This window comes from Ursus americanus, chromosome 9 (genome assembly GCF_024610735.1).
Source record: "Ursus americanus isolate L20-20 chromosome 9, mUrsAme1.1.p, whole genome shotgun sequence".
NCBI lineage: Eukaryota > Metazoa > Chordata > Mammalia > Carnivora > Ursidae > Ursus > Ursus americanus.
The window spans coordinates 3,141,019-3,162,548 of NC_142135.1; the positions used below are offsets into that span (position 1 = coordinate 3,141,019).

General features: G+C 45.2%; 1 protein-coding gene across 12 annotated transcripts in view; it reads left to right on the plus strand.

Annotated features, from left to right (window-relative positions):
• PTK2 (protein tyrosine kinase 2) overlaps positions 1-21,530 on the plus strand; it is a 264,175-nt gene that overhangs the window by 176,610 nt on the left and 66,035 nt on the right. For 10 of the 12 annotated variants that reach the window (XM_087864566.1, XM_087864571.1, XM_087864575.1 and 7 more), the window contains 3 exons: positions 13,820-13,876; positions 15,366-15,386; positions 16,471-16,568. In XM_087864566.1, the coding sequence (XP_087720692.1) occupies positions 13,820-13,876; positions 15,366-15,386; positions 16,471-16,568 (176 nt within the window). Of the gene's footprint in view, positions 1-6,610; positions 6,695-7,665; positions 7,684-13,819; positions 13,877-15,365; positions 15,387-16,470; positions 16,569-21,530 lie in introns of all 12 variants that reach the window. The other 2 variants (XM_087864579.1, XM_087864570.1) reach the window with 2 other exon arrangements.

Here is a 21,530-nt window from a genome sequence, read left to right on the forward strand (position 1 = left end):
TAACGTTGAGACATTTAAAGAATAACGGCACATTTCCCTGGGCACATTATTCTGAGGACCTAAAGTAATTTCTTTTTAGCCTAATTCTTAACTTTTTAGGAAATGTGCATATTCTAGAGCTCAGTTAGAACTCAGAACCAAGAGGCCAGTGCTGGCAGGAAGGGGGCTGTGAGTGTGGTAGGGAGGGGGATGGCCTGCATTTGGGACAGGGCTTGAGCCTGTGTGTGTGTGTGTGTGTGTGTGTGTGTGTGTGTGTGTGTGTGTCTAAAGGCTCCAGAAACACGGTTATTTCCAAGGAAAGGCAGTGAATGAAGCTAAATTTTAAATGTTTTGAAGGCATGAACTCTGGTTTTTTGTTTGGTTGGTTTTTGTGTTTTAGGGGTTTTTTTGGCTTGTTTTTTATAGCCAAGCCATAACACCTTAGTATGACCAGAAGTACAGGGCCACATGTGGTGATGATGCCACCACATGAACAGGGGTCCTCTTAAATGTTCCGATTACATAAAATGGGATCAGAAATTGTAGAAGATTTTTCTCTTTTTCTGTCTCTGCCATGAAAACCAACGTAGTGACCTTTTTCTGTCAGTAGAAATGTTTGGTTTGATTGTTCCTGCTGAGCCCTATGTGATGGTACTTTTTCAGTTTTGCAATTTTAAAATTTTTAACTTCATAACATTCTTTGGTTTAGTTGTTTATCATGCATCATCCTTTCCTTTACTACTTTTAGGTTTTTCAAGTTAGTGACTAGAAATTATTCTAAAATGTATTTAACAAGATAAATGTTATTTGCTTTCAGCTGATTCGTTATAAATTTCATCGTTCGCTTATATATGCAAAAACAGTTTGTAAACTATAAAGTTCTGTAAACTACAAGGTGGTATGTCCATAGTCCATAATAATTATGGTGCTTTTCCTCTTTTTCCCACGGCCTCTGAAATACTAGGTCTGTGACTTGTTGCTGTGTCACAGCCTTCTAAACATAAGAGGTATTTATACACGAACGAGGCCCAGAGACGATGCCTGGCATGTTCACGTGCATTATCTTGTTTAAACCTCAGGACACTCTTCCTCGTGCTGTTTACAATTTTACAGGTGGGGAAGTTAAGACTCAGAGTTGAGGTGGCTTGGCCCGGTTCACATAGTAAGTAACAGAAAGCCTGATTGAAACCCACGTCTTTACATCAGACCACACTGAATCGTTCAGAAGCTTAGTAACTTTCCTACGTGGAAGGGAGGACTGCTTTGGAAGAGTCTGAGTGTGGTTGCATTGTAGTTTATGTCTCCATTTGTCAAGAATTAGTACTGATTCATTTCTGACAGTCTTCTGCTAAAATTCGAAAGTCCTGCCCTATACTCAGGTTTGAAAGAGTTTCTTTTGTCCTGTTTGCATGCTAGCTTCAGTTTGACAGTGCTGTGATTCATAGGGTAGTCTCTGTCTATTGCTAAAAGCTTAATTTTAACACTAGCTTTTAGGAATTTTTTTAAGTGCCCTAATTCAGAGTATTAGCACCTGGTATATGCAAAGTGAATTTTTGTAAATTAAGTGCTCTGTGACATAATTTAATCAAATTGATGCTGCTGATTATTTTTATGTGCATGAAGTGTAAAACAAGTTTTACTGACTTGTTCCTAGTACCTGGCTTACTAGAAATTCTTCTGATTTCAACGATCACGAATAGGGTTCTATAATTAGTCTCATGTCAGGAGAGACTTGTAGCCACTGAGAGGTTCTCAGTTGTGTCTCCCTGGATATGGTCAGTGGCTGAAGGTGCTATGCGTGAATGGCCAGAGCATCCCACCGTGCTGGCTTCCCTCCACCACCATTATTAGGTCCTTTGAACTCCCTTTGCCTTTGCTGGGATTTGGGCTACTGAACCATCTGCCTCTCCTCTCTGGCTTCTAAAGGCATTGAGAAAAATACCCTAGAGTCACATGGATACTGAAATATCTACGTCGTATATTGTAAAGTAGTCTCCAGAGCTAAACTGGCTTCCTAGTGCTGAGCCTTGAGTTGGACTTGACCCCCAAAAAGCTATAGATACGTGGAGGCCCCCTGTAGGGAGCAGTCTGAGACACTTCCCAGTGAGAAAAAGCCCACGTGAACAGCGGAGCAGTGAGTGCAACAGCAGACTAAACAGGGTATTTACTTTTCCACACTTACCAGGGCACATGCATCTGTTACCTTAGCCCTGTGCACCTGTTTCCAGAATGGAGAGTATGCCCACCTTCCCCCTAATCATGTCCACTGATAAGGGGCAATGCAGCACTTTAATCTGTTGAAGAAATTGTGTCACCTACACTGTTGTCCCCCGCACTGTGGGTCTGGCTGGAGACATCTCTGTGACACTGTGCTGAATGTGCTCCTCTTGGGCCCCTGCATTCCTGTATTTCCCATGCGCTGCTTGTTAGGATCAAGGGAAGTTTGATCAGATTCAGGCTCAGTGATTCTTTTACAGGAATACACCACATCTGGCTGTCTCTCTCCATGACATGAAGACCGACCGGTAGATTGGGTTAGTGTGTGACCATCCGTTATAAAGTTCCCGTGAGCATCACACCTGATGGCCTTCGCAGCCATTGACTTGCGTGCCTGGATTCTATCAGGGGCTGCAAAGTGGCGACACGTGACTTCAGCCATGTCTTCGTTTATTTAGCTGTTATACTTTAAAGACAGCTTTTCCTCATCAGCTGTTCATTTACCCTGAGAAATGCTTCCTCCTGGAAAGACAAGAAAACTGCCTTGTTCATTCCCTTTATTTTCCAGTTTTTAAAATGATGAGTTGCCTCCCTGGCCAGATCTTGTTCTTCTGTGCTTTCCTTTTTTGAGCATCATTATGAATTCATGGATCTTTGGCATTATCCGGGGCAGGGGGACTCCCACAACTGACCCAGGTTGGATGATGGCTAGGGCAGTTTCCCCCACGCACGTCGTCAGCCCTGACCCCGTACCGTTCCAGCAAAGGAATGTGCCTGAGAGGTATGGTCACGGGCACTGCTGCTTTGCTTGTGTAGCTAAAGACGAGCAGGAAAGCGCGGATCCCCTCAGACTGACCCCAGGTGTGCCAGCTCCTTGAGAAGCACCGTGTGTCATCTCCGCCCTTCACCTGTGTGTAATCCACAGCATCTCCTCTGAGCCTCTGCTCACCCCCCCAGCCAGCACTGGCCCCTGCCCTGGGGGCGCCACTGTCCCTCCGTCCTCATAGCCAGGGCCATGGCTTCCTGTCAGAGCCATTGCCCCACTCGGCCTGGAGGTAAACTTAGTATCCTTGGCTTCTTGTTACCCCTTCCGGACTGTCCTCCCTCAGAAACCCGTGTATCAGAACAAGACTGCATTCCTGGCTCACTGCCACCCCCCAGGCACCCCTCCAAGTTCCGGGTGATCTCCTTGTTCGTGGTGGAGGATTCTTCCAACCCCTGGCCCCTCAGAGTGGGGCTCTGGTCCTCTTCTCGTGTCCCTACAACAGAACTCTGCACAAGAGTCCTGCGTCGTCACTCTGCTCCTGGAAATGGCCCCTTCCTGGCTTCCTGCCTGCGTGCCTCGCTGCTGCCACCCCACTCTCCACAGTGGATGACCCCCGGTCTCAGTCTTCGGGCCTCTTCCCTGCCACCAGTCACCTCCTTGGGGACCTTACTGTGTTTCATGCCTTAATTATGCTGGTGACTCCCAAATTATCATCTTAATCCCAGAAGCTTCCCTGAACTCAACTCTTGCAGCCAACTGCCTCTTCAGCTCGTCCACTCTGGGGACTCACGAGCATCTTACTGTGCTCGAAAGTGAACCCCTGGTGTCCCCACCAAGCATGCATCTCTCAGTCTCCCCTCTCAGTAAGTGGTGGCTCCTTTCTTCGGCTGATCAGACCAGGGTCTTCGGGCCTGTTCTGGTGCTGCGTTGCTTCCTCTCTGTTCAGTCCATTGGCACATCCTAACGGGCTCAGTCCTCTCAATATATTCAGTCCAGCTTCACAGACTCTGTGCCTGGATTGTTGCAGTAGCCTGGCAGTTCTCCCGCACCCTTTAACAGCCCCCCAGGAAACCTTTAAAAGCTAAGGCCAATCACGTCACATCTTTCTCATGTGCATCTGCCCCACGTCATTCAGAGTATCTGCCAGAGCCCTGACGTGGGCTCCCAGGTGTGCGCCATCACTGGCAGCATTCCCCCTCTCCCCCTCACTCTTCCTTCACCCTGCCTGACGCCCTGCTCCTGGGCAAGTGGCCCAGGCTCACCTCTGCAGAGCTGGGCCTGCTCAGCTGCGGTGTGTCTGCCCAGTTGTTTGTACCGCCCTCTCCCTCGGCCCCTCGAAGGCTTTTTGCAAGTGACTCCTTCCGTATTTGAAGTTGCAGCCGCACTGGAAAATATTCCCTGCCCACTTCAGCTCTGTTTTCCTCTGTGGCACTTGGTATTGACACACCAGGTAATCTACCTTCTTGTTTGTTGTTTTTGCCCCTACTAGAGCATGAGCTGAATAAGGTAGGAGTCAGGGGCCGGTCTCCCTGCTGTAAACCCAGCATCTGCACAGTGTGCCCCGCTCATGGTAGGTGTTCAACAAACGTAATTATCCTGAATAAAATAACGCCCCTAAATAAACGGGAAGAGTCCTAAGAGCGTTTTTATTTAAATGGGATAATCTTGATATTACTGAAGGAAAGTTATATTTTTAAAGAACTGTTTGCTTTTTAAGTCAATATAAAGAGTACTCAGGTCAGTTTAGAAATAAAATAAGCAGTAGAGAAATGGGACTAGCTTGCACTTACTCGATGGCTGCTCCGTGCCAGGTGCCTAGGGAACCCCATGGGACCCTCTCCACAGCTCTCTGTGAAGGAAGCCTCTGTTGCTGCCTCATTTTACAAATAAAACAAGTTCGGTAACTTTTCCAAGGTCAAAGAATGAGTAGGGGAGCCAGCATCTCATTTCAAATATGTGTTCTTTGTATTTTTTATGTTTCCATAATTCCACACCTAGAGAATGAGTTTAAGAACAGTAAAATGAAGTCTCTCCTCTTTACTCAGAGTCGCTGTTTCTATTTTGGCCCACTTATCTTTGCTCAGTTTTTGTCCCTGGAGCCATTTGAAAGCACTTGCGGGCATGGTGTGCCCCTTTACTTACAAATGTTCCGATGTGTATTTCCTAAGACCAGAGACGTCCTCTTACACAGTCACAGTATAGTTATTGAAATCAGAAAACGGAGTCCTGACACAATGCTGTCACCTTCCGTGCCGTCCCGGTTCCTGCCTAACCGTCACCTCGCATGGAGCCCCTGCCCTCCTCCTCAGCCCCAGGTTGGGGCTCCATCCAGCCTGACAGCGTGCATTCAGGCTTCGCGCCAGGCCCCTGTTCCTAACTGACAAGCACAGGGAGCTGCACCCTGCTGACGGCAGTGGAAGGTGAAGCACTCAGTAACGGGGTCGGGATCACAGCACGGCATCCCAAGTATCAATACGTTGTATGTTTCCGTTCCTCTCGCTTCTGTTCCTAACACGTTGTTGCCGTCTGTAAGTCCCTGCCGTCAGTTGATCCCGGCCCTGCTCTCCCTGGGCCGCTCCTGAAGTCCTTTCTCGAGGGGAGCCCATGGGATGCAATTAAATGTTGTGTGTCTCCTGTGTCTTTTCTGTCCCGTGTTCTCACCGCTGCGTCTTCAGGAGCTATACGTCCCCTGCTTTGACTTCACCTGGACAGATGCCCGCTGTTCCCGTTCCACACTGTGACTGTCACTTCTCTGTGCTGCTGTCCTGGCGGGCTGGGGTGCAGCCAGCGTCCAGGGCACAGACGACTGTCACAGTTTACAGTGCCTGAGTGAGGCAGTGAGTGAGCAGATGATGCCAGGGGGTAGGGGGCTTTGCAGCCCGGCTATTCAGACATCGTCATCACTAGTTTTTATGTTAAAGTCATTTATTTAGGGTGTACACTTAAGGTCTGTGAGTCTGTCTTTGTTGATGATTTGGGGAAAATTGCTCATAAAACTCACAAATCAGGGGGCGCCTGGGTAGCGCAGTCGTTAAAGCGTCTGCCTTCGACTCGGGGCGTGATCCCGGCGTTCCGGGATCGAGTCCCACATCGGGCTCCTCTGCTGGGAGCCTGCTTCTTCCTCTCTCACTCGCTTGCTGTGTTCCCTCTCTCGCTGGCTGTCTCTCTGTCACATAAATAAATAAAATCTTAAAAAAAAAAAAAAACTCACAAATCAGGATCTGCTAGTTTCTGGCAATTTTTTCTTTATGGTTGAATGTCCACAGGATTCTCGAATTATTTGTTGGTCTTTGTTTTTTGTCCTGTTTCATTTTGTTTCAGTTTTGTTATTTGTAAAAATATCTGTAATATCTTCACTTGGCTGGCTCTGCAGAGCTGGGAGACTGGTGTGTCTGGCTAAAAGTTTCTATAACTAGTTCTAATCTTTGCTAAAAGAGGAATTTGTATTTTAAAATATTAGTATGTTTTTTAAAACTCAGGTCAATCAGAGTAAGAAATAAGGTGTGCCAGTAGTCCAATAAAAGCATCTCAATTTTGAATTTGCTTTTATAGAGCTGCCTTAAAATGTAACATAAGTTTTCTTTTGTATTTTTGTATGAAATAATGTGTTTCTATTTTTCTCTTTCTTCCTCTTGCCTCTTTATAAAGGAGTCAGTCCCTGCCAACATAAAGTTAAGAAAGCTAGGCGCTTTCTCCCTTTGGTCTTCTGTTCCCATGAGCCTTCTCCTACGGGTACTGCACTCGCTCGCGCCAGCTCTCACTAACCGCCGCGCCCCGGCAGCGGGCCTGACCGGACGCTTGTAGATCGTCCTGAGCAGAGTGTGCCTGACTGGGTGTCAGCGTACGTGCTGTCTGCTGCTCAGCAGCCGTACGGGGCGACGGTTCACGTTGACCGTCTCGGGGCTGCTCTCCAAGAGAAGACTTTTTGTTTGCCTGTGTGCTGGTTTTTAAATGCATGACAGGGCGAGGCGTGGCTTCCTGGTTTCATGTGTGGGGCCAGCAGGTGCCTCGTTTACACTGTGGGTTTCCTGAAGTAGCATGCAGCCGTGTGAAGGGTGGTCGGAGTGAGCCCCAGTCTGCTTTTCCTGCTTTGCTGGCAGGTACTTGGGGATGCTGCAGAGCGGAGGCAGCCAGGCCGCGTGGATCATTTTCTGGAAAGCAAAGATTATTTGTAATAATCAGAACAGGAATTTCTCCAAACACTGCATAAATTTAAATGGAAACTTGACTTGCTGTACAGCTTATGTGCTGGGCCTGGCCTGGGGCTCCGTGTAATAGGAGGCCACGGCTCCCTGGGGAGGCTCGCCTTCCCCAGACACAATGATGACTGCTGATCTTCATTTTAATCTGACAGGATGCAAATTCCCTTTGAGGGAGCACAGGCTATTGTTAGCATTTAACTGTGAGAGCCTATCAGATTAATTTTGCTCAGTATGGTAGAGACCAGCCTTACAGAACTGCCGTGGAACTTTGTATGACGTGTGGACAGCTGGAAACTCGGCAGAATGCCCTTACACCAAGTAGACACACTCACTACTGCAATCGCTCTTTCATTTTTGAATTAGGCCTGGGGGGGGGGTGATTTTTTGTTTTCCTTGTGCTTTGACTTACTTGTCTTTTTAATAGTGTGTCTCCCTCTCTCCCCTCCCCGCCCTCCTTCCTTCCCCACCCTCCCTTTCTTTGCATGCTACCTGGATCTACAGATGAAATTAGTGGGGACGGTAATATTTATTTTCACATTTGTGTTACTAATATGAGAATTACTTATTCATAAATATCGTTCAGTATTTAATGAAAGGCAAAATGTGGTTTTGATCCAGCAAAACAAGTATGAAAAAATGATGATGTGAACAAATGATCTCTTAAAAATTGTTTAGGGCTTTGCCAGTTTCTCTGTCACGTCTCAGTGGTAAATTTGAGTTGTATGTACACATAGTAAATTTTCTCGATTTCATGATTAAAACTTCAGATTTCTAGACAGTTGTCAAGAACAGTACTAGTCAACAAGATTAGTCACACTTGAAAGCTGTAAATGATAGAAATCCATAGAGGATTTCCCAAGTGTGGGGTGTGTGTGTGTGTGTGTGTGTATATATATATATATATATATATATATATATATATCATAATTCTTAGTTTGGGAGTGGATAGTAGAAAGGAAGGAACAAAAAGTGATTTTTAAGAATCACATAAACTAGTTAGAGAAATATCAGCAACAGTGATAAGGACTATTCTTCAAGTGGTTGAGGGTAGCACTTAAGAAACGAGAAATTTGGAAGTCATGTATTCTGTTTTGTGTTCCCCATGTCATGTGCTGCCTGCATGAAACTCTATGCTCTTTACACTAAACTCAGATGAGGGGGGGTTGCATTTTTCCTCATGATTAAAGGAGAGAATGCCTCTACTGAAGATTTCCCCTATGTCGTTTTCATGATAGGCTTGATAACCCCAGTAGTGAAAGATCTTAACTGCACATGACTGAGAAAGTGCGTCTGTTCCGTGGGACTGACAGCGTGCATGTCCAGTCCGTGGTAGTTACCAGTTAGTTAGCGGCCGCTGCTGGCCCGGAGCCACCTGTGCGCAGGCGTGTGACTCCGGGCCATGTCCTCTCTGCGGAGCCCGAGAGGGGACTCAGGAACCCAGGGTGGAGAGCCTCCCGAGTCCAAGGCCGCTGCAGGACGCGTGCTCAGGAGGGAGACTCCAGCCTCATGCTCCCCCCACTGCTCCGCCATGTCGCCAGCAGCCTAGCTGACCGCTCCTGAGCAAATTGCTTCATCTCGTGTGTCTTCATCCATAAAAGGTCTCAGTGGTTGTTGTGAGGATTACTGTGAAAGCATGATAATTTGAACAAATGTTTATGAACATGAGGTTATTCCCACATTGTCTATGTAATGAAACCATTTTTCCCACGTTTGGCTTTCCCAGTTATGGCACTCAGATGGGGCAAGTACTTCTGTTCCCATTTTACAATGAATGAGCTGGGCCTTAAGGCGCTAGTCACTTGGTCTGGGTCAGGGGTCCACAAACTGAGGCCCAGGGCCAAAATACCACCCCCGCCTCTTGTGTTTGTATTGCCCTGGGAGCATAGAATGAGTATTACTTCTTTTAATGATTGGGAAAAAATCAAAAGAAGAATAGTATTTGTGGCATCAAAACTCTCAGAAATTCACATGTCAGTGTCCATAGGTAGGACTGTATTGGAGCACGGTCACACCTACTGGTGTACGGAGGGCTGCTCACGGTTGGACAGGTGCTGCAGAGATGGTGACCAGCAGAGTGTGAAAGACCCGCTATCTAAGCTGTGACAGAAAAGAGCTGCCAACCCTGGTCTGGGTCATAAAGCAGTTGATGTGAAAGAGCACAGCGGGGCCCTTCCTGTCTCCCCAGAAAAGGGCTCTTTCCCTGCTTGCCAGGGCCTCTGGGCCGGCAGCACAATTACCAGGTGGGAGGGGAGTCCCACGGAATTGCCCAAGGAGTCTGGTCACTGCAGAGACGTTGCTATGGGATCAGTGCCTGATGCCGACTCCCTGAGGGCAGCAGGGAAGACAGCCAAGGGAATGGGTTTTCAGCATAAGGTGTCCAAGCCAGGGCCCAAGCACCACCAGGGGAGAGGGGGCCCCATTTTCTGCCAGGCGCATAGAGATGGTGCAACAGAACCACACCATTGACCCCCTCTTCCGTGGGAGGTTGAGCAGATGGTCAGCACTTGAGAAGCGTGTGGGCCTGAAGGCTTTGGTACAGTTGCCCCGGCACGAGCTCCCCAGACCCCAGCAGCGTCAGGCTGGGTGACAGAGCAGGAGACTCGGACACCCGGGCCGCTGTGTCTGCATCTCTGTAGCCACGCGACTCGGCCTATTTACCTTGCTTGAAGACAAGAACTTGGCTCTTTTCTCTCCTAATTTCTGAACTCTCAGTTTCTGTCCTTTTTACACGTCTTCCTCTCATTTTGATTTTACCACATATTGTGATACCCAACCTTTCAAATTATAATGTTATACAAGATTTTAGGAGTCTCCTTTTTTAAAAATGTTTATTTTGAAGTGTTGAGTTCATGGACCAGGTACCCTAAAACGGTCTCCCAAACACACAGGCCCTCATCTTGTGAACATCCCTGGAGCAGAACTGTGCCCATGTCGGGGGGGGGGGGGGAGTCCCCCAAAATATCCCTAGAGGAATATTCCAGAGTTTCATAGCATAAGGTATCTGGTCTCACAAATAAAAGTCCCCAGGGGCACCAGGCTGGCTCAGTCAGTGGAGCGTGGGACTCTGGGTTTCAGGGTTTTGAGTTCAAGTTCCACATTAGGTGTAGAGATGACTTAAAAGAAAAAATCTTTAAAAGACAAATAAGAGTCTCTATAAACATTGTGGAGGATAATACGGGATGCGGCTCTGTGCCTGAGTGCTGCTCTGAATACCAGCCCACCACTGATTGGCACTGGGACCTTGAGGAGCTCACGTGTGCCCTGAGAGCCTGCGTTTCCTGTCTGCAAAGCGGGATGATGATGACAGTACCGCTTCATCGGATAAGTGTTCACAGTTTCTAGCAGCGTCTGCAATATGGTGCGTTCTCAGTAATGCTGCTGCCATCATCCGTAAGCGGATCTGCATTCCCTTGTTTGTGCCCAGATCTGGAACCTGTTTCCTTTTTTTATGTCTCTTTTCCTTGTATCATGCCAATATTGCGGGGGGTGGGGGGGAGGGGAGCAGGCAATTTCAGGCTGGGCTCCAGTTTTTCAAGGGCCCTTAAGTGTGTAAAAATACCTCTCCTGTCAGTATCATAAAATCCTATAATCCTAAAAACCAGGAAAGAAAAACAGAACCAAATCAATATCAAGAATTCTTGGAGAAATATGCTAAGTATTGCAACTTGAGAGCCCCTGTACGTTACAGTGACACTCGTAGGTCTCTGTCCCTTCAACAGCAGTGGCTCTGCTCCCCGAGGACACGGGCACTGGTAACTGCAGTAAAACTTCTCCAGTACTGTTGCACCACAGGACACACACCCGCACCCCAGATGTCGTCCTGAGTAATTCCCAGACAGCTGTGATATCCCCGAAGATTTTATTGAGAATTCCATAGCATTGAGAGGGAAACATTACAGGCTCTTTCTTTCTTGTGATTGTGTGGATTAATTAAAGCATCTGCAACTTGATTTTTCCCAAATCAGTTTTGTATGCTAGCCTGAGGTCTATTAGCCATTTTATATTTACAGCTTCAGAATTGTTTCAGAGGTTGGTATTTCAAGGGAGGTATTTCAAGAGGCAGTCCCAGAAGCCATTACGGTCACACAAGAGGGCCTACCGAGAGGCTCAGCAGGCAGGAACCCCTCCGCTGCCAGGTTGCTCCCATAGAGCCCTCAGAAGAAGCAAAACCAGCAGGAGTTACGATTTTGTGATCATCTGTTATGTGCAGGTCCACACCTCAGCTCTGTATGTATCTCCTTTAATCCTCATAACAACCCTGCAAGGTGGATATGTGTTCCCATTGTCCATGTGAGGGCACAGCTGCAGCACAGACAGACGAGGTGACCTCGCAGGAGGGCGCAGGCTGCTTCCAAACGCAGGGGCTGTGCCTGTCCCATGCACCGCAGCTCCGCCCCACCCGCGCTGCCCGGCCCTGCACAGGCCGCATCGTGTCTCTGCCTCAGCTGTAGTCCCCTCAGCACGTGGTTGTGGTGAGGTCATCTGTCAGCCAGTGTGGATCTCGCCCCTTCTCTGTGCCAGGCACCGTGCTGGATACGGAGAAGAGCTCTGCTCCCCTGGGCTCTCCATCTGCAGCCGGCAGACAGTGGACAGCTGGCTGGCTGATAGTGGTGGGTACTGAGGAAAGTAAACCGGGCAGCATGATTAAGAGTGATGGGGGTGGAGGACAGGCCATTTGGAGGCGAGGTCTCTGGCTGGGTGACACTTCGACTGAAACCAGAGTTGGCTGACCAGCATGCGCACCAGCACCTGGTAAGTCCTGGGGGAGGGGCTGCTCTGACAGCACTGGTAGCTCATGCCCTCCTCCGTCAGGCAGGCACTGACCCCCACAGCCACGTGCTGTCGACCGATCCATGCTGTCTCATCAGTAGAAGCAAGAGCCAGGGCAGCGGGGGCAGCATGCAGGAGCCGGGGGTCTGGCAGCTGTCACGGCCAGGGTCCTGCCACCCCAGGCTCACCCACTGTTTGTCATCTACACGTGTGTGCTTTGTAGGAAAGAAGGCAGTGAGGGTGGCATCTGTGGCTTGTGGAAATTCTGCCTTAGTTAGCTTCCTGAGGGGAGGGCATCCATCACAAAAGAAAAAGAGAAGAGCAGTAGTAGATGCCATGTGTGTGATGTGTTGCTTCTCTTGTCTCAGCTACTCGTGTACATTCCTCCCCTGCTTGGTCCTTTTTCTTAAAGTGCCTTAGTAGCTCCCTTCTGTCCCCAAATATCATTTCCTACTGTCCTCTGGTAAGCCAGCCTACACAAAAGCAAAGCTGTAGGCCAGAATATGCCAGTTCACAGAGAATAGGATAAGAGGGAGAAACAGAGAAATAAAAGAATGTAAGCTTGGGGTAGATTAAATGTTTTTCTTTAATCCTGTAAATAGTGTTCCTTAGAACATGTAAGAACGATAGAGATTATCCACCTTTCATGTAGGATTTAGGAATAGTTTACAGTTACTAAATGCTTTAAGGAGAATTGATTTATTGACTTTATATTCTGCCAGCCGAATTTTTTTTTTTTACTTTAATCACTTTTAATTAAGAACTAAATTCTTCCAGGAGCTCTTAGGTCTGAACTCAGTCATTACCATAGCAATACGTGGAACGATTGATATCCTGAAGAATGTAGACTATATATATTCTCCCTTTTCTATAATTTTAATACCTGAATAAAGTAGTAAGAGCAGCACAAAAGGAAGAACATTTAGCTTTTGGTTTTTCTGGGGTTAAAGGTAGTTGTGTGGGCAGATTTTCTCTTTGAAGAGCTCTCCTCAAAGATAATTCAGGAAGTACTGCCCCTCCTTTCCTGGCCCAGCAGCTTAAATCCTTCTGCCAGGAGCAGCTAAAGCGTTTCCTCCTTACGGAAAAAGACAAACAGGCAAGGCATAAGTCAGCGTAATTGTTGTCCAAGTGTGGGTTGTGTTCTTCAAATGAGCTTTCCCCCATTGATATGGAGGTGGATTTCTAAGTCACTGTATTACTGAAAGGAGTAGTGGACACACTGCAAGTCCTTGACATCACCTCAAAAAAGAACTCATTTTAATACGCCGTTTCTTATTTCATTCTTTCTGTTAGATCTTTTACCCTTTTGACATTAACGTGTACTCTCAGACATCTGAGTGCAGAGTGACAGGAGAGAAATTCCTGGGCTGCTTCCACTCGGAGCAAAGGAAATGCATTACCCAGTTAATCTCCTCACCAGTCAGGCCCTTACTTTTGTTTTCCAAGAGGCCGGCATTCAGATTTGCTCTAGAGTCTAGTTATGAATAATGTCAGATGCTCAGTCTGTGAGATACTGGTCTTATTTGGAGACACCCCAGGAGACAGCAGTGTGGGTTTAAACATGTATTTGGTGCGGTCGATACAGATGGGGGGCTTTGAGTCCTGGACCTAGTCGCTCCATGTCTTTCCGTTCTTCACAAGGGCCCTCTGTGGCAGCTCTGTGTGCTCCCTGGGAAACAAGTCTGTGTGTTGTAACAGTGCACCATGATGTCACTTTCATTTCCATAAATGACTCATGTGTGAGCAAAAATTGAGTAATAGTGTTTTAAGACTATCTCGGCATAGTAGGGGATTTAGGCAGCTCATTTTGCCTTTTCTAATTCTATTGAAGGCCAGGAGGTCTAACACTTAACCTCTTCCAACATATCTGCTTCCTTTCCTACAGAAACAGATGATTATGCTGAGATTATAGACGAAGAAGATACCTACACCATGCCCTCAAGTAAGGAGGCTTCTGATTTTGTTCTCGTTCAGATTTGACAGTATTTGACTTTAAATATCTCACATTTAAAAGTTTTAGCTATTGTTTTTTTTAGAACTGTCTTTAATAGCTCATTGAGTGCACGACAGAAATATTCTCTTCAGCCTTTATAATTCTATTTCATATTTGGTTAAGCTTAACGTCAGAAATCTAAAGTTCAAATGTCTATAGTACGTCTGCTTAGTTATAGGTTTTTCATAATCTTGTTTCCTGGCTCTTTGGTAATACAACCTTTATTGATGACAGAATAGTCTCTCCATAGATGATTGTATTATTTAAAGTTAAATATATATACACGTGTCTGTTCACTTCTTTGAATACTCATACTCAATTAATTGCATTTCCCCTTTGAAATTTTGTTCTTCACTGCCCTTCACTAACCAGTTACAAAGAGTTTCCTGCCTCCAGTGCATCCAGTCCTGCAGCTCGGAGTGGGAGGTGTGGAGAGAGAGAGCCTTCAGTTATGCTCTTCCTGCCACCTAGAAACACCCTCATTCTGTTCTCTCTGCTGTGTGCTGCTGCTGCTTGACTGAAGAGAACCAGGGAGCCCCAGATCTCGTGTTGGAGGATATAGTCCCAGACACACTTGAAATTTCATTCACATTTAAAAAAAATGTTTTAGGGGCGCCTGTCTGATTCAGTCAGTAGAGCATGTGACTTTTGATCTTGGAGTCGCGAGTTCAAGCCCCACATGTGGCAAAGAGTTTACTTAAAAAAGAAAAATTTTTCTTTTTAATTTAAAAAAAATGTTTTAAACCCACCTCTTAAAGAGGCCCAACTATGAGTCTACCTTACAGCCTCAGAGGCCTTAATAATTCAACAGCTGATGTCCTGATTTCAGTAAAGCCATACATATTTGTAAAATAAATGTTTCAGGCTCTTTATTTACCCTGTTGTGTAACTATCTTAGAAGGTGTCTCATTTAGACTAACTGTACACGTTGAAGAGGCATTACCAGCATCAGGCCTGCATTATCCTGGGTGCACCTGCATCCCCTTGTAGGAGCTCATCCGATATCAGACAGTGATTCGAAACAGGAGGAGCTGAAACGTGGACATTTTGACTGCAGTAGCCACATGGAAAATGTTTAAATTTAGGTTAGCTGTTTAGTCATTTGTACATCCCTGCAGACTATCCAAGTTTGTGTTTGTGTGCTTACTATTCAGTGTTGAGTAGTAAAGGTCCGGACCCCACACGCATGAGTTCTCATGCAGGAATTGACGAGATGGAGATTGAAAAGCGTTGTTGACGTCACAGTGGGGTGATTTGAAAACATTCACAGTTCGCCTCTGTCTAGTCCTCTTTTGTTTTTTTAACTGATGTTTGTGGTTTAAATATTTAGCAAAGTTATGTTGAAATGTACTCTCGGGGTTTGTTGTTGTTAACCTAATTGCCATTAGTTATTTCTAAGCAAGGTCTTCAATTTTTTTCTCCCTTAATTGCAATACAGAAAGCTATGGAATAGATGAAGGTAACAGGATTCCTTTGAAATAACTGCATTTGCTTGCAATTGCAACCTGTGGAATGATGTGGGATGTTTCAGTTTTCAGTTAACTTTTATCTTTAAACTACTTTCCATTGGTTTATTCATGCTGTTAAACCAATGGAACTACTAGCTAAAGTGATTTTAAAGAGGAAAAGAACCATCTAAAATTCGGGTTGGTTATTTCTGTACGGTTTATAATTTGATAAACCAGGGAGAGACTTTTGAAATATTTGGCTATCGTTTTATTCCATTGGCGGCTACACTGATGGAATGCACACAGTGTAGGTCGTGCAGACAGGTTTCCTGGCCAGAGGAAATCAAAATACTAAGCGGTTAATTGGATTAGAATCAACTGACGAGGTTTCTAGTGGGTCTTTTACTTCCGTGTGCCTCAGCAGCCTACTCAATAATTGGTTTTGCATAAAATCATAGTAACTTAATACATTAATTTGAGGCAAATGCTCTCAGAAATATAAAATACTCATCATTATGATGTGATATGTTTAACCTTGATTCCAAGTCACCTGATTTTGAAATTAGTTTTTAGAAGCAACCTCTTTAAACTCTTTTAGCTCTGTGAATAATATAGATAGGATCATAAGAAAGTGGAAAACTCTTAAACTTTTAAAACAGTTTCTCGTGACACAGTTTTTCTGTTGCCTCCATATTTTCAAACTTCAGTGATTTGTTAAATAATTGCTTTAAATAACTGTGTTTTTTAGCCTTTCATACATTAATACCTAAACTAATAGCACTGATTACTTAAACATATAATTTACTACTTGGAGAAACTATTTAGAAAACTATCAGACAGATATAAACTAAATCGACATTAAAAAATATGAAAAATAATAGAACTCACATGGTTTTGGTAGTTCACGCGATGCCATAACAGTTTATGTAATTCCTTTTAAAATGCCGTTTAAGAGCATTCCACTCTGTTTAAAGCATTTTCATACAATGATGTGCCACCAGTGCGATTTGTACTCATGGATGATAATGAAACGAAATGCGTCAAGTGTAATTTCGACATTTGGAATATTGTACTTACATGGATCGTGTTTTGCAGCCAGGGATTATGAGATTCAGAGAGAAAGGATCGAGCTTGGACGGTGCATCGGGGAAGGCCAGTTTGGAGACGTCCATCAAGGCGTCTATATGAGCCCGGTAAGTCCCCTGCGGCGACCAGAAGTCTGCACTGCTTCTGACTGTGGCCTCTTGTCTGTCTTCATGAGTCCTCAGCTCTTTGCACTTGTCTTTTATAAAGCTCGTCATATGTCAGCCTACTTGCTCTATTCGGAAGCAGAAAAATGGCTCGCTAAGCTCTAAGAGGGCTGGGTCTGTCTTTTATTCATGGTAATCTCTCAGCCTCTCTCCTCAGTACCAGATCCCACAGTGATCATTCCATTGCACAGAATCGACAATAGATGACCAGTGTCAACAGCAGGTGGCCGGTATTCCCACTTACCTGTGTCCTCAAAAAGAGAACATTAATTTGCCCCAAACTGCTCTCCAGAAGAGATCAACACATTTTTAAAATTATTTCTTTAATAATAGCTTTTGTGAGGTATGAATCACATACTATAAAACTCACTTTTTTAAAACATACAGTTCAGTGTTTTTTTTAGTGTATTGCTAGAGTTGTACAGTCCACCACCCAGTCCATTCTAGAACATTTTCTTTGCCCCAGAAAGAAGTCCCCGCATCCGTTAGCAGTCACTCCCATTCCACCCCCGCTCTCCACCCTGATTCTGTAGATTAGCTTGTCCTGGATGTTTTGTGTCAATGGACTCATATGCTATGTGGCCTTTCGTGATGGGTTCTTCCAGCTGGCCTCTGTCCAGGGGTCATCCACGTTGTAGCGTTTACCAGCACTTCATTTCTTTTCATTGCTAAATAACGTCCGATTGTGTGGATAGGCCACTTTTTGTTTGTCCGTTTTTCCGTTGATGGTCATTAGGTTACCAGGTCATTGTTACCAGGTCTTAGCTGTTACGAATAATGCCTCTGTGAACACTCCTATACTGGTTTGTGTGTGTAGTTCGCAGCTCTCTTGAGTAGATGTCGGGAGTGGAATTGGTGGGTCACGTGGTAACTGTTCCGCTCTTTGACTAAGAGGTAAACTGTCTCCGAGAAAGCTGTCCATTTCCATTCTGAGCAGCAGTGTGTAAGAGTGCCCATTTCTCTGCATCGCTACCAACACTGCTTATCCTATGTGTTTTTATTAGATCAGTAACTTTAAAGCAGCATTTTAAGTAATAGTACAGGGGCACCTGGGTGGCTCAGTTGGTTGAATGTCCAGCTTGATTTCAGCTCAGGTCTTGATCTCAGGGTTGTGAGTTCCAGCCCCACATTGGGCTCCACACCTAGTGTGGAGCCTACTTTAAAAAAGAGATACAATAATAGTATGTACTTGCTCAAGAAACCTATTTAACTAGAATAATAACAGGTGTATACACATGGTGCTAATAAGGGTGTGCAGACTGTCCCCAGCTTACGATGGTTGTACTTAAGGATGGTTCAGCTTACAGGTTTTCGACTTGATGATGGTGCAAAGGCGACCTGCATGCAGTAGGAACCGTCCTTGGAGTTTTGAACTTGAATCCTGTTGCAGGCTGGGGCTGTGCACAGCCCCTGTGCTCACGCAGGGTGGCGGCCACAGTCGCGCGGGCCCATCACCGACACTCACAGCCATTCTGCGCCCACACAGCCGTTCTGTCTGTCACTTCAGTAGAGGATCCAATAAATTGCATGAACTGTCAACACTGCACTATAAAATACGCTTTGTGTGGAGTGGTCCTGCCCACTTGTGAGCACGTGCAGGGTGGGCGCGGCCCGGCTGTGGTGTTTGGGGGTTAGATGTATCACACGTGCTTTCAACGGAGGGTAGGTTTATCCGGACGTAACTCCATCTTAAGGAAGGTGTGTAGTAACACAGATGCTTGACCTTGTGTGTGACCCCTGCTTTAGAAACTGCAAATGGCATTTTTCCCCAGTAATTCCATATCTATCACTTTTTCATATCCTTTACACATGCACTAGTGACATAGTGATCATTACTTTTGTAACTAAAGAGCTAAAAGGTGTTTTTATTGTTTCTGTCAGGAATAACAGAGAATTGCCCCCATGTCACTAAACAAATAGTGGTTCCATTTTTTTAAAACTTGAGTTTTGAAAGCCTTTACCTTTGTGCTTATATACAGTTCTATCATTTATTATATATTTCTAGCTGTTAACTCCTCTTTAGTTGTTTTTTTAACTCTGTGTTATCCTCCTAATTCTCTTAACTCTGTTCTTTGAGGCAAAATGCGGTAGAAAAAGCCCTGGGTCTAAGGTTACTCGAAGCCTTACTGAATTTTAGACTTGGCTGCACCCAGCTGAGGTGTGAGTGAGGTTCAGCTTCTTGGCTCGGAACTCTTGCAGTTGAACTCGGTGGTCTCGGGGCTCCCTGCAGTCTCTAGAACTCTCGATAGGCAAGTGTTCTGAAGTTCCTACCTTACGGTGACTTGCCAGGGCCACACAGGTAATGGCAGGGTTAGTGGGCTTTATTCCATGCATTTTTAAAATAACGAATCCATTTTAGTTGTGAAAATACAAGAGAACAACTTTTTAATACCCATCGTCTAGTGTTTATTAATTATTTGTTGAATGAGTCCCAGCCCCCAGAAAAATACCAGGGTTCACACTTTTTTGTTGAGTATCTTCCTCATATATGTTGTACGTGAATGTTTATTTTGTTTTTAATGTGGGTGTCTAATTTTATAGTGCAAAGGAATCTATTCATTTCCCGGGCTTCCTGTTAAGTCCTTTTTCCGGATTATGTTCTTTAGTGTTCTGTAAGATCAAGTAACATTTCATCAAGGATTTTTAATAATCGGTCAGAGTGCAGCTCAGCACACATGTCATGGCCAGGAACCTGCCACTGGAGACTTAAGTAATGATTTCAGCAGCAGTTTCTCAGTCACCTACCATGTGACAGCAAAGTGGCGGGGACACAAGAACGAACAAAGCAGCTGGTGATGGGTAGTAAGGAGGGCACGTATTGCATATAACACTGGGTGTTATACGCAACTAATGAATCATGGAACGGATGTACTGTATGGTGACTAACATAATATAATAAAAAATATTATCATTAAAAAAAAAAGAACAAACAAAACAAGCACAATTTCTGCCCTCACGAAATTTAAAATCTCTCTGAGACAGAAAGGGACAGACAAAAACAAATACACTGAATGTCGAGTGTGAAAGAAATGCTTTGCAAAAAAAGTACAGGCAAGGGAAGGTCGGGATGCTCTCCCTGTAAGATGGTCGAAGAATGCCTTCTGATAGGTGACCCGGAGCAGAGCCCTGAAGCAAGAGGGGAGCAGTCCACAGGAGGCCGGTGTGGCTGCATAGTGTGCAGGGGGAGGACCACGGAAAGAGAGGAAGGGGTCGTGTGGGCCATGCATGGGGACCTCTCATTCTAAGAGTCGGTGTACACAGAGTCTGTCTAAAGGCTCGTTCACGCGCACTGTTGTCTTCATTGGCGAGGTGGTCGGGCTTCTTTCTTACTATCTGAGCATCTGCCGATCACGTGCATGTTCTTTCATTATTATCCTCGCCTTAAAAACCAGCCTTTAAATCTCTTCTTCTCTAAATTAATCCCAGAGTAGCCCTTCTCTGGATTTATTTGTTAGTGTCTTTTAAATGTCTACTAGTTGTTAATAATTCAGAGTCTCATCATATCTTTTATGGAGGTATAGTGGATACCAGTGTGGCATTTTCATTGAACATTGAAAAGACTTCTCTCTCCCCTAAATATTGCTTGTATTTTAAAGGTTTTTAAAAGTCATACCTTGAGCAATAACCCAGGTACGTTTGAATCTGCCTCTGTTTAAGGGTTTTTAGGCAAAAAACAAAAAACAACTTTGCTCAGATTCTGGTCTCGCTTACTTCGAACTGACTTCTCCAACATTCCAGTCTCTGTGACCAGCTCCTCTGACAGCTCAGCATTCCCCAGGCTTCTGCTGTCCAGTTTGGAGGCCGGCAGCCACAGGTGCTGCTCCCTGTACTGCTGACGAGCCCCTGGTTCTGTTCGCGTGTGGTGCTTTATGCACGTGCTGCCTGCAGAACCAGAGGTCCAGCATCCGTTTGAAACTAGCAGTTTTAGGGAGCAGTACTTTTTTTTTGCATGTCTGGCTTAAAGCACCACGTGCAATATTTGAGTATGAATTCACAAGATTGATGATGGTTTTGTGGTCTTACAGAAGTTTCTATTGTTGTTATTCAGAATTCCTGTTAAAAAGGACATTTTGTGTCATTTCCAGAGTATACCAGTTGGCCCTGTGTTTAGATGGAGGTAGAATTTGTGGTCCTGGTCCTGAAGAAGTTTACCATCCAGTTAAGGAAAACAAAGCCTATAAGTCATTCAAAGCAAAGTAGTTACATATTAGCGTGACGTATGGCTAGCAATCCTAAGAAGGCTCGTACATTTAGCGGACAGATAGTCTGTGCTTCTGTTCTGTTCTGTGCCAGCAGGGACTGTCCTGCAGGGACCAGACACCATTACCACCTGGAATCCTGCGTGAGCCACGTCTCCTCTGCAGGTTAAGACCGGGACCCACATCTGCGTTATAGTCATTTTGCTATTTATATTTCTCTTGTTTGAAAATATTTAATATTCTGGAACCGTATGGTGTGCAGTTAGTGTGAAATCTAAAATTAATACAATTGAAGATATTTTTAAAATATGCCACAGCTGACTTGTAAATGGCATGTACATTCAAAAGAACGGTTTTAATAGCATTCATTAACTCTGCAAGTAATTATTTAGCACCTGCTATGAATTTGGTACTGTTGTAAGGGCAACTTTTTGGCAAACAAGACACCAAGGTACCTACTGTCTTGAAACTCGCATTTCAGTGACGGAAAATAGCAATGATGGAAATGACAGTGTACCTTATGGGTATATTGTAATGTGTCCTAAAATATGTAGAATAATGACATTGTAATAACCTGAGACTCCTGTCGTGGACAGTTCTGTGCATGGAGCTTGTGGTGAGGGTTGTACAGAACAGCAGGGAGCTGGGGTGCGGGGCAGGCGGCTGGGCACTGTTTTAGACAGGATGGTTTGGACAAGAATCTCAG